Below are 12614 nucleotides of genomic sequence, written 5' to 3' on the forward strand. Positions count from 1 at the left end.
AGCCCCGGGGGGAACGGCCGGTGCCGCCTCGGGGCGTGAGGGGAGCCCCGGGGGGAACGGCCGGTGCCGGCTGCGGGGCGTGAGGGGAGCCTCGGGGGGAACGGCCGGTGCCGGCTGCGGGGCGTGAGGGGAGCCCCGGGGGGAACGGCCGGTGCCGGCTGCGGGGCGTGAGGGGAGCCCCGGGGGGAACGGCCGGTGCCGCCTCGGGGCGTGAGGGGAGCCCCGGGGGAACGGCCGGTGCCGGCTGCGGGATGTGCGGGGAGCCCCGGGGGGGAACGGCCGGTGCCGGCTGCGGGGTGTGAGGGGAGCCCCGGGGGGAACGGCCGGTGCCGCCTCGGGGCGTGCGGGGAGCCCCGGGGGGAACGGCCGGTGCCGCCGCGGGGCGTGAGGGGAGCCCCGGGGGGAACGGCCGGTGCCGGCTGCGGGATGTGCGGGGAGCCCCGGGGGGAACGGCCGGTGCCGGCTGCGGGGTGTGAGGGGAGCCCCGGGGGAACGGCCGGTGCCGCCTCGGGGCGTGAGGGGAGCCCCGGGGGGAACGGCCGGTGCCGCCTCGGGGCGTGAGGGGAGCCCCGGGGGGAACGGCCGGTGCCGGCTGCGGGGCGTGAGGGGAGCCCCGGGGGGAACGGCCGGTGCCGGCTGCGGGGTGTGAGGGGAGCCCCGGGGGAACGGCCGGTGCCGCCTCGGGGCGTGCGGGGAGCCCCGGGGGGAACGGCCGGTGCCGCCTCGGGGCGTGAGGGGAGCCCCGGGGGAACGGCCGGTGCCGGCTGCGGGGTGTGAGGGGAGCCCCGGGGGAACGGCCGGTGCCGGCTGCGGGGCGTGAGGGGAGCCCCGGGGGAACGGCCGGTGCAGCCGCGGGGCCGTTGGGGCGGACGGACGGACGGACGGACGGACGGAGGAGCTGGTGAGGGGCGGCAGGGCCCGGCCGGCCCTCAGCGAGCGCTGTCAGCCAGCCCTCAGCCAGGTACAGGGTCCAGGGGTTGGTCCTCACCTGGGCAGAGGGTCAGGGGGCTCAACTTCACCTGAACAAAGGGTCAAGGGCTCACCCTCACCTGGGCAGAGGTTGTGGGGTCTCACCCTCACCTGGGCAGAGGTTGTGGGGTCTCACCCTCACCTGGGCAGAGGTTCTGGGGTCCCACCCTCACCTGAGCAGAGGTTCAGGGGGCTCACCCTCACCTGGGCCATGGGTCAGGTTTGGGGTTCAGGTTCCATCAGGTGGAACAGCCGTGAGGGAGCGTGGGGAGCGGGCAGCAGGTCCGATGGAGCCCCAGCGATGTGCCGGCTGGGGAGCACCTGGAGGAACCCCGTCCCGGAGTTAACCAGGTACACACAACAGTCCTCTTCTATTAATACATTTATTTTCTGCTTCCCAGGCTGGTTTTGGCTGTCCTGGGATCCTCCCTGGCTGCACTGGGCTTTAACAAGGCAGGGTCAGCACTGCCAGGCCTTCAGGAAGGAAACAGCCTCAAGTTATACCAGGGGAGATTTAATTAGCTAGAAGGAAAGATTTCTTCACAGAAAGGGCTGTCAGGCCCTGGCACAGGCTGCCCAGGGCAGTGGTGGAGTCACCATCCCTGGAGGTGTTCAAAAAACGGGTGCATGTGGCACTTGGGGACGTGGCTTAGTGGTGAACATGGTGCTGAGTTAACTGTTGGACTCTGATCCAAAAGGGCTTTTCCAGCTTTTGTCGATTGCGTGATTCGGAGACACTCAGAAAACTGACCCTCTCTTCTCACCTGACAGTTTGGTTTCTGATTTAAGTCCATCACTGATCTGGGCACGTGTGGAGGAGCCTGTGCCGTGCAAGGTTGTGTTGGTCACCATGAGGAATTTTGGGGTTCAGGGGGGCAGGACAGGGGTTATTTCACCCCGTACCCCACGATGTGTGGCTCGATGGGCATCCAGGGCATCTCCAGGCTGATGTGTTGGATCTTCAGCTCCGAGAACTTGGCCTCTTCCAGATTCTTCCACAGCTCTCTCGTGAGGCAGCATCCAGCAAAGATGAGTTTCCAAGTCGGGTAACAGACCTGCTGCCAAAAATATGTCCAGCTGGAATGCTCAGCGGCCACGTGCTCCAAGAAATAGAAAGCTCCTCCCTGGGAACACAGAGTTTTCTTACAGTGTGTGTGGGGGGTCACACCCAGTGGCTCCCACTTCCCCCCTCCCTTCCCTTTTCCCTCTTTTTTCCCCCTTTTTTTCCCCCTTCCCTCTGTTAGTTGGAATTAATGAAAGAAGGAAACGTCCAGAGATTTCAAAATGCGCATTCTAAAAGCACAAAGGACTGACTTACTTGACCCCTCTTCTATTCCAGCAATAGTTTGTTGTGGTTTTGTTTCCATCACTTGCTAACATGACTGGTGTTTTCAAACCAACTCTTTTTCACTTGGGTTTTTTGGGGTTTTTTTTTGGTCTGGCTTTTAAGCTCAAACCAACTCTTTTTCACTTGGGGTTTTTTGGGGTGTTTTTGTTTGTTTGTTTGTTTTTCCCCCCCTTTCCTCATGGGGCAGTACCTCTAGAGCAGATATTAACGCTCTACCAAAGGCAGGGGTTTTGTTTTTTTTTTTTTGCAGGTACTCACCGGCCGCAGCACCCGCAGCGCTTCCCTCAGGGTGCTGCTGACGCTGTGCACGGAGCACAGCACCAGGGTGCAAACCACGACATCCACGGAGCCGCTGGCCACCTGCCCCAGGTCCTCCCCCGCGGCCACCAGGAACCCCTCGTACTGCAGGTGCTGATTCTTCTTCATGTTTTTGGCCAGGCCCTCCTGGAAGTTGGGGTTGATGTCGGTGCAGGTGACTTTGCAGCCCGGCGGGTAAAACTGGAAGTTGGAGCCGCTGCCGGTGCCGATCTCCAGCAGCCTCAGCGCCCCGGAGGGGCCCTTGAAGTCGGGCAGGTTACGGAATAGCTCCTGCTTGTGCTTCTTGGATTTCTTGTCGTGAGATAAACAGATCTTGTCTAAGAGGAAAGGGAAAAAGACCTTCTTGCAGAAAGGCTCCCAGATGCCCAGGAAGGACAGCAGGTAGATGGGTGAGGCCAGCAGGGCCAGGCAAGCCCGGAGCAGGAGGACGCTGGCACCGGCCTCGGGCATTTTTCGGCGTGGGCAGAGGATCCACGCAGAGCAGAACTGCTTCTCCTGTGTGTGTTAGAGCTCGGGGAGCTCGGTCACAGCCGCGTTCATGTGCTCTGTCCTCTCAGAGCACATTCAGCCGCTTTTCTCCAGCTGATTTCTCAGTCCGGTCACAGGCGAGGACTGAACAGTGCAGGTGCAGCCAAGCGGTGACCAGAGTCCAGGGGAGGAGCTGCCAGTTTGTTCACAAGCCAGGACAAGCTGGGCAGCGCAACTTGGTGTGTAACCCCGGGCAAAGTTGTGCAAGTGCCCGGGCACAGTCACGTCTCTTAAAGCAGCCTCTGCTGCCCTCGGAAGCTCAGCCGAGTTCTGGATCTCTGCAGGGATTTCGTTAGGGGCTTGATAAACGTTTCAGTTCAGGGAATTGTTAGGGAGTTGATTTTGCAGCCGCTGGGTTTGCTCAGCAGCTCACTGCTCTCTCTGAGCAGCAGTTTTAAGTCTTTGCAGTTCGAGGACACCTTAAATCTTTCGGTGGGCGAGGTCGGGCTCCCCCAGTGATCTTCCAGAAGGATGGGAATCATTGACAGAGACAGAACAATTGATTAATTCTTTAGTTCTGCGTGCAGCACCTGGAGTCTGGGTTTTTATTGGGGTCGAATCAACACTGACCACTCCACGAACACATCCTGGAGGACTTTTTCAACTTTGCAGTGGCCAGTGTTTTCCAAAGGATTCCAGATCCAAAGGGTTTGGTGGCAGCGTGGATGGGCCATTAACAGGTGACAGGAGGATCCAAGGTCCCCAGTAACCCTGGGATGAGTGGTCCCCAATAACTTGGGAACAGTTCTGGGGGTTGCGTTGGGGTTTTGTTTTCCTGGGAACGCCGCCAGTGTGTCTCCTCCTCCCTCTGGTGGCAATAAAGCAAATTAAACCCTGGAGTAATTAGGTGTTTCATTAACGACCTCGGTTGTATCTTCGTGCCTCCACCTTGTGGCAGCTGCGGATGGAACAGTGGGAATCACGGAATCATTTAAGTTGGAAAAGACCTCCAAGATCGAGTCCAACCTTTAGTTACTCTGCACCAAATACAGATAGTAATGGATTATTTTATTATAATCTGGTTGTAGATCTGGTTTTAATTCCTTGCTGCTGGGCTGCAGGGACTCATGGAAATGATTGGATTGGCCACGGAAATTCGCTCCTGGTATCCTGAAGGAGTTTTCCTGAGAATTATGACTAATGAAACTCCCGTGTTTAAAAGGTGTGATTGAGGTTGGAGGGAGAGTAGAAAATGCAGAGTTTCAGCATAGGTGTAACACGTTAGTAGAGGTCACTGCTGGGAAGGAGGTGTGAGGGCTTTGGGGATGAAAGAAGGAAAAAGCAGGATCCTTATGAAGCAGTTTTAATTGGTTTTTATTCCTGAGCAGCTCCTTACAGAGCCAGCACAGGGCTCAGCTCCAGAATTCCAGTTCTGCCTCCCATGTCCTGGGTAGTTCTGTTTTCTTTAACCCAAGGAGGAGTTTAAGTTATTTATTAATCTACTGTTCTGATTACAGGTGAGAAAATGAACAGTTTATAGCTGGAGTTGTAACATTCATCTGCTTTACAAGGCAGATAAAGACTTCAAATACTTCAGTATTTCAGTATTATGGTACTTTAAATTTAATTTTAATACTCAGAGAGTGTCAGGCCCTGGCAGAGGGTGCCCAGAGGAGCTGTGGGTGTCCCTGAATCCCTGGCAGTGCCCAAGGCCAGGCTGGACAGGGCTTGGAGCAGCCTGGGATAGTGGCAGGTGTCCCTGCCATGGCAGAGGAAAGCAATTACCTGTCAAGTCCCTCCCAACACAAACCATTCTGTGATTCTAACAAAAATATACTTCAATATATTTAAATACTTTAATATTTTAGTGTCTGACCCAGGGATGTTTGGTTTCTCATTGCTGAGGAGATCCCTTGTTTTATAAACATCCGGGAATAACTTTTTCTCGCTGGCGTGTGGGGAAGGAGATTCTATATTCACGTTTCTCAGATGTGATAAATGAAAACACAGACTCTGAACATGTGCATTTTGCAGGGATTCCTTTTCACCTCAAGCGGGAACATGAGCTGGATGATCCTCATGCCCATCAAAGGGTGCAGGGACAGCCTGCGGAAGTGTCACTGCGTTGAGCAGGACTTTGCGTCTCCCCTGGGATTGCTGTGGTGGGATCAGTGAGGTCCATTGGGAATTTTTTGGTGTTTTTTTATCCCTACTCCTCACACCCTTGGGTGTTGAGCTCTTTATTCCTTCAGCTGCTGGCTCAGGGATCCCTCACACAAACCCAACCAACGCCCCTAGGCCAGGCTGTCCTGGAAGTGTGTTTCTGTTTCCTGCAGCCCTGCAGTGTCCCAGTGGGAATCCTGGGGGTGCTCCTGAGATTCACAGGGGTGATGGTGGTGGTGGACATAGGGATGATGGTGATGGTGATGATGATGATGATGGGCACAGGGATGAGGATGGGCACAGGTACAGCGCTGCTGCTGATGGGCACAGGGATGATGGTGATGATGGTGACGATGGGCACAGGTACAGTGCTGATGGGCACAGGGATGATGGTGATGATGATGACGATGGGCACAGGTGCGGTGCCGATGGGCACAGGGATGATGATGATGATGGTGATGATGATGATGGTGATGATGGTGCCGATGGACACAGGTGCGGTGCCGATGAGCACAGGGATGATGGTGATGATGATGGTGATGGTGATGATGATGATGATGATGATAATGATGATGATGATGGTGATGATGATGGTGATGGTGATGGTGATGATGGTGATGATGATGATGATGATGATGATGATGATGGTGCCGATGGGCCCAGGGATGATGATGGTGATGATGATGATGGTGATGATGATAATGATGATGATGATGGTGGTGCCGATGGGCCCAGGGATGATGATGGTGATGATGATGATGGTGATGATGATAATGATGATGATGCTGGTGCCGATGGACACAGGTGCGGTGCCCACGGCGCCGCCCGGGCCCGGGGCTTCCCCCGCTCCCCCCGCGCCGCTCCGGCCGCCTCGGGAGCGCCCCCGTGCGGCGCGCGCGGGGCGGGCGGGGGCCGGGCCGGGCCGGGCGGGGGGGGCAGCGCCGGGAGCGCACCAAGATGGCGACACCCGCAGTCCCTCCCGCAGCTCCCCCCGCGCCGCAGTCCGGCAGCGCCGCGCCGGGGCCGCGCTGAGCCCGCCCGACACGGTGAGTCGCAGCCCCCGAGACCCCCGCGGGCTCCACCCGCAGCTGCCCTGGCTTACTGCTCCGCTACATCCGTCCCCCTCCCCGTTAGCCCTTCGGCGCGCGTCCCCCCGGGGGCTCTGCCGCAGAGCGCGGCCCGGAGAGCCCCGGGGACGCCGGGGGCGGCTTGTGGGGGGGAGCGCCTGGGGAGCCCCCGGCCCCAAATCCGCCGCCTGAGGAGGGTCCCGGTGCTCTGGCCCTTCTCAGCCGTCCCCTCGGTGGATGCCCGGTGGATGCCCGGTGTCCCCGCATCCCGGGAAGGGGGTCGGGGGGCCGGTTCCGTGCCCGCTCAGCGCTGCCCGCGGGGCTCCGGCAGCCGCTGCCCGGGCCGGGGAGGGTCCGTCCGCTGCAGCCCGAGGCCCCCGGCCTGCGGGGAGTGCGGGGGGACGGTGCCGGGCCTGGATCAGCATCCCCCGGCCGGAGGGCTCCGTCTGGGAAGGGGCAACGGCTCTCTGCGCCCACCCTCCACCTGGAGCCCCGTTTGGGCCCCCATCCTTCCATCTATTCCTGCATCCCTCCCTGCGTCCGTGCCTGCATCCCTCCTCTACCCCACAACCTGGGGGGCCCACGGGACCCTCCTCCCACGCCCCAAATTCGGGGCCGTGCTCTTTTGCAGTGTAGGAAGGGAGAGCCCGAGTTCTCCTCGGTGTCCCTTCCCCCTCGGCCCTCGCTGCAGCGCTGCTCCATCCCTCCACCACCCCCTGCTCCATCCCTCCATCTCCCCCTGCTCCATCCCTCCACCACCCCCTGCTCCATCCCTCCATCTCCCCCTGCTCCATTCCTCCATCACCCCCTGCTCCATCCCTCCATCTCCCCCTGCTCCATCCCTCCATCTCCCCCTGCTCCATCCCTCCATTACCCCCTGCTCCATCCCTCCATCTCCCCCTGCTCCATCCCTCCATCTCCCCCTGCTCCACCCCTCCATCACCCCCTGCTCCATCCCTCCATCTCCCCCTGCTCCATCCCTCCATCTCCCCCTGCTCCATCCCTCCATCTCCCCCTGCTCCATCCCTCCATCTCCCCCTGCTCCATCCCTCCACCACCCCCTGCTCCATCCCTCCATCTCCCCCTGCTCCATCCCTCCATCTCCCCCTGCTCCATCCCTCCACCACCCCCTGCTCCATCCCTCCACCACCCCCTGCTCCATCCCTCCATCACCCCCTGCTCCATCCCTCCATCTCCCCCTGCTCCATCCCTCCATCTCCCCCTGCTCCATCTCTCCACCACCCCCTGCTCCATCCCTCCATCTCCCCCTGCTCCATCCCTCCATCTCCCCCTGCTCCATCCCTCCATCTCCCCCTGCTCCATCCCTCCATCTCCCCCTGCTCCATCTCTCCACCACCCCCTGCTCCATCTCTCCACCACCCCCTGCTCCATCCCTCCATCTCCCCCTGCTCCATCCCTCCATCTCCCCCTGCTCCATCTCTCCACCACCCCCTGCTCCATCTCTCCACCACCCCCTGCTCCATCCCTCCATCTCCCCCTGCTCCATCCCTCCATCTCCCCCTGCTCCATCCCTCCATCTCCCCCTGCTCCATCTCTCCACCACCCCCTGCTCCATCTCTCCACCACCCCCTGCTCCATCCCTCCATCTCCCCCTGCTCCCACCGCTCGGCATGCAGAGCTTCCCCTGCCCGGGGAGGGGGGATCTTGGTGGACAGTTTTTAGGGGTTTTTTTGAGGGGTGAGGCGGGCAGTGGGATGCTTGGGGCAGCCTTGGTGTTCCAGCTGACCCAGATGTTGGGTCAGCATCGTGGTTGTGCCTCTTCCTTCCCTCTTTCCTTCCGCCACAGATTTTTTTTTTAATTTTTGGGGGGGTGGGGGGATGGTGAGGGCAGATTCGGTTGCTATTATTTTTTCCCCTTCCTGCTGGGAGGGAATTGCACATTCACGAGGTTTTTCTATTAAAAAATCTGGGTGTCTTCCTCCCCTCCCCCTGCGTTCTGGTGCAAACCGATGCCCAGCTGATGTGGGGGTGGGGACACCGGGAGATGCTCCACGGCAGCGGCTGCGGATGAGCCGGGGTGAAGTCGGAAAGTCGTGGCGAGGGGGGGGGAGCTGTGTGTGCAGGGGGGCACAGCGGCTGGATGCGGACCCTCGGGGCTCGGTTTTGGAGGCTGATCCCAGCCGTGCGAGGATCATTCTTGTCCCCTCCGCGCCGTGTCGCAGCGGGAGCCCCCCGAGGGGCCGCGCAGGTGGGGCGGGTTTGGCGGCTCCTCTTGTGTCTGTGCCGTGTGTCTGTGTGTGTTTTTGGGGATGGGTAAGCCCTGGCACACTGCAGCATTCCACCCGCACCGCCTGCCGTGACCGGGACGTCTTCTTGTCACGCCGGGAAGCGTTAATTGTGAGCCCCGGGGCTGCTGCGGGGTCCCTGTCCCCCTCCTGCCGCTGTCTTTAGAAGCCGAAAGGGAGGAAAAGCGTCCCCGTGGTGGTTTCCCTGGGCAGTCCTGGTTTGGAGGGATGGGGCCTGCAAGTGGTGCTGGTTTTTCCTCTGTGGGTGATGGAGGTTTGGGGAAGCTCTGGGGTGGGTTCCTCCAGCGGGTGCCCTGGGGCGGATGGTGTGGGTGAGGCTTGGGCACTCCCCGTGCCCATTACTGTCCCCTCGGGCCCACCATCACCATTCTTCAGGGGCAGGTGCTGTCACATAAAGTTGGTGCAGCTGTTCAGGGTCTCTAACCAGCGCCGGGCTTGGGGACTTGGTGCCTTTAGGAGAAACCAGCCCCTGCACTCCGTTGGGACCTTTCCCTGATGGGTCCATCCTAAGGCCTCGCACAGCTCCAGGGCTCAGGTTTTTCCATCCTTTTTGCGTTTAGGAAGTCCCTGTTCTTCACTTTGGTGATTCCTATAAAACTAACAACGCGACCAAAGGGGTTTTTTGGGGTTTTTTTTTTTGATCATTTCAACGCGTTTGGGCTGTTCTGCAGCCTTGTTCACCCAGGGTGGAGGGCCTGGACCCATCACAGGTAATTTAAACAGTTATATAAGCTTGTATGTATGGCTGAGATGTAGATCACGGTATAGATACTGTGCTGCTCAGCGGGACAAGTACAATCCTGTGGCTTTTGGGTGGGAGGAAGTTCCTAAGAGGCAGGAGGGCGAGCGATCGCGTGCCTCAGGAAATGGAGCATGGCCGGGCCTTCATTCTGTTAAATAAAGCAGAAACAAAGTCAGCGCTGAATGGAAATGAAGTCGCTTCAGAACATAAATCACAGGATCATCTTCCTGTTTGCCGCCGTGTCTGTGCTTGCTGGTGGGGCTGCCTGAGTGTGTTTTTTTTCCATTAAAACGACCCGATCTGGGTTTCCGTCTCGATGGCGAGTTGCTGTTTTTCAGGGGCTGAGTGGAGCTGCCCCGAGGCCGCGTGGCTCCTGCTGTCCCGCGGTGGCTCCTCGGAATCGATCGCCTTCCCCCAGAGCAGCTGCAGCTCCATTGACATCCACAGATACACTGGGATCAATAATTTATCGTTGAGTTCACGGCAATGGGCTGGGTTGGAGCCGGAGCGCTGAAACAACAAAACCAGCTGGGAACAAGCTCAGGGGGAGTGATTTCGGGAGCCACAGGGAGGAAAGGCGTGTGGTGGCTCACGCTGGTGATGGTGGAGAGCTGGTGGCTGTGGGACCCTTGGCTGGAATCTGGTGGCGTTCAGGAATCGCTTGTCCCTCTTGTGCCTCATTGTCCTATTTCTGTGCAGAGATGGAGACTACAAGTAGGGAAGAAGTGGCTTCCTGCTGCAGGAGCGTGTTACAAAACCTCCCTGACATTAGCTCAGGTTCCAGTCCGGCTTGTAACGCTTCTGCCTTAGGCAAAACTCTCCTTTTCAGGAGGGGTTTCTTCGCACAAAGAGCGGTCAGGCATTGGGAGGGGCTGTCCGGAGGCTGGTGGAGTCCTGGAGGTGACACTCAGTGCTCTGCGCCGGGTGACAAGGTGGGGATCAGTCACAGCTTGGACTCGATGAGCTTGGGGGGCTTTTCCAACCTCAGTGGTTCTGGGATTCTGTCTTGAAACGCTGTTCCAAATTTAGAGCAACTTCTGCCTTCCCTCCCCTTGGCCTTGCCCTGTAACTGTTATTCCTGCCTGATGGAGGATTCCAGCAGATGGGAGATTTTGAGGAGAAAGAGCAAAGCTGGGACTTTGCTCCTTCCTGAACAGAGCTGTTTCAAAAGCCAGAGATCTTTCTGCCCTCCAAAAATCCCATTCCGTGCTTCTGGTACTTCTGCCCCAGCAGGAAGAGCGTGAGGAGTTTGTAGTGAAGTCTGCTGAGAGGTGACTTGGGGTGGAATTGTTTGTTGAATACTTCATAGCACTGCTGAATTGCGTTCAATTGCATTGGTATTAAAGTTACGGGAATAACTGTGCAGGTGGCTTTAAAGTTGTGGAAATAAACCCTTCATTGCTGGGGAAGGGAGCAGTGACTTGTGGAGAGCGAGAAAAGGGGGGGATTTTCTCCAGGCTGAGCCTCCTCAGCTGCTCCTCAGTGTGGGATCTCTGTCACCCAGGTGGGAAAACGCCCTGGGAACGTGAGGCTGGATGACAAGCGTGGCCATTGCAGCGGCGTTTCCAGTGGGAGAGGAACTTTCTCCTTGTCTGCTGAGTGAAATCAGTCGCAGGATGGTGATGTCAAGACAACCAGGAATACCTGACCCGAGCAGAGGGAGGTGTTTGTCTGATCAGATGCTCAGGGGGGTGATTAGGAGGGAAGAAAATGTCACTCCGCGGGGAAACCTGGGTTGTGTTCCAGCACACGTCAGAAATGTTTAACACAGCACCAGAAGGGGGTTGTTTATTCTCCCCCCTCCCCTTTCATGTTTGTCCCCTCTCTGTACTCAAACCACCTGAGTGCTCCGCAACAAGAAATTAATTCCCCCAGAATTACAGTGTAAAATAACCATTCCCTGCCTCCTGTTTTATGGGTCACGGATGGGCCGGATGAACCGAAGGAGGAATTAAATTTGGGTTAGTGGCTGAACTCTTGCACAAAAGGCTGTTTTGAACAGTTCTTTGTTCAGAAGTTGGAATTTAAAAGGGGGAGGTTGAAGCGCTTGAGGTTGTTCAGTTTGTGAACCTCCCAAGTCCTGTGCGAGTTTGGAGATAAACGTAAGTTGGCCTTGAGTAAGGGCAGAATAGGGAACCGGGGATTAATTAATTAACTGGGATTAACTAGTTCTGATCCTTGTAACTGAGGGATTTTACTGAAGCCACGCAGCGACTGGGAGGGAGCGAGGACCCTGCAGGAATGGGGCTTTAGTCAGTCTTCATTAAAATGTTGTTAAATAATAACGTTTTCTGCGTGGCCAAGCCTTCAAGGCCAGGCTGGACGGGGCTTGGAGCAGTCTGGGCTGGTAGAAGGTGCAGGAGGTGGAACAGAAAAAGCTTCAATGTCTCTTCAAACCCAAACCATTCGAGGATTCTGATATTTTTAATATTCTTCTCTTTCCTCTGTACGTTTCTGTTCATTTGGGTTTTTTTTACCTTTAGAGGCGTGTCTGCCCAAGTTCAGGTCTTGCACGGCCACTTGAAGACCACGAGCACTTCCCTGCCCTGTCCCAGGTCTGCCCTTGAGCTCCCACGTCCAGCCAAACTCCTGGGAACTTCCACAGGGTTTTACATAAGGTGGGAAAACACCCAGCACCAAGCAGTAAATGCTGCTGGGGAGCGGAAATATTTCCTTTTCCTCCCACTTTATCGCATCAAACGTGCCGTGAGAGCTTTCCTAAAGGAAAGGTCCCTCCTTCCCTGCTGCTGGTCACAACACTGACCCTTTTCATTGATAAAACCCTGTTCCAGACACAGGATTCACTGCAGGTGGGGGACTCCAGCCGTGGATTTCCCCACGGGCGGATATTTCGGGTTTGCCCGAAGCTTTTCTCGGCTCTCCTGCGGCAGGATTTCGGGGTGCTGTTCGTCTGCACCACCTTTTCCTTCCTGCCTCAATCCTCAATCAAGAGGCACGTGTGTCCGTGTGGGTTACATAAAAATCCACACAGAAGGTCTCTCTCTCAAAGACACACTGTGAATGGCTGGCTCTTGGTAATTAATAGAGGAAGAAGTGTGTTAAAGCACGGAAATTGCCTCAAAAGTGTTTTTTTTTTTTTTTAATTTATTTTGACGATCAGCTTGAATAATTTATCGGAATATTTCATAATGTACCAGTAAATGGACTGCTGGGAACGTTTGGAAAAAAAATAATTAAGTCTTAGCGACTGGGCACCTCAGTGCAGCAGTTTCTGGTGGAAAAGCTTTGCCTTTTGAACAACGTGCGTGTGC

At 57.3% G+C, this 12614-nt stretch overlaps 1 protein-coding gene across 1 annotated transcript; it reads right to left on the bottom strand.

The window, feature by feature from the left end:
• Positions 1-1316: 1316 nt before the first annotated feature.
• On the bottom strand, positions 1317-3277 carry TMT1A (thiol methyltransferase 1A). The gene is made up of 2 exons (XM_066207576.1): positions 2576-3277; positions 1317-2093 (listed from the first exon to the last, which is right to left on the bottom strand). The coding sequence occupies exons 1-2, from the start codon at positions 3083-3085 to the stop codon at positions 1857-1859; spliced, it is 747 nt and encodes a 248-aa protein (XP_066063673.1). The 5' UTR covers positions 3086-3277; the 3' UTR covers positions 1317-1856.
• Positions 3278-12614: the final 9337 nt, after the last annotated feature.

This window comes from Chamaea fasciata, unplaced genomic scaffold, assembly GCF_029207755.1.
Source record: "Chamaea fasciata isolate MVZ Bird 193981 ecotype frontalis unplaced genomic scaffold, bChaFas1.0.hap1 SCAF_41, whole genome shotgun sequence".
Classification (NCBI taxonomy): domain Eukaryota; kingdom Metazoa; phylum Chordata; class Aves; order Passeriformes; family Sylviidae; genus Chamaea; species Chamaea fasciata.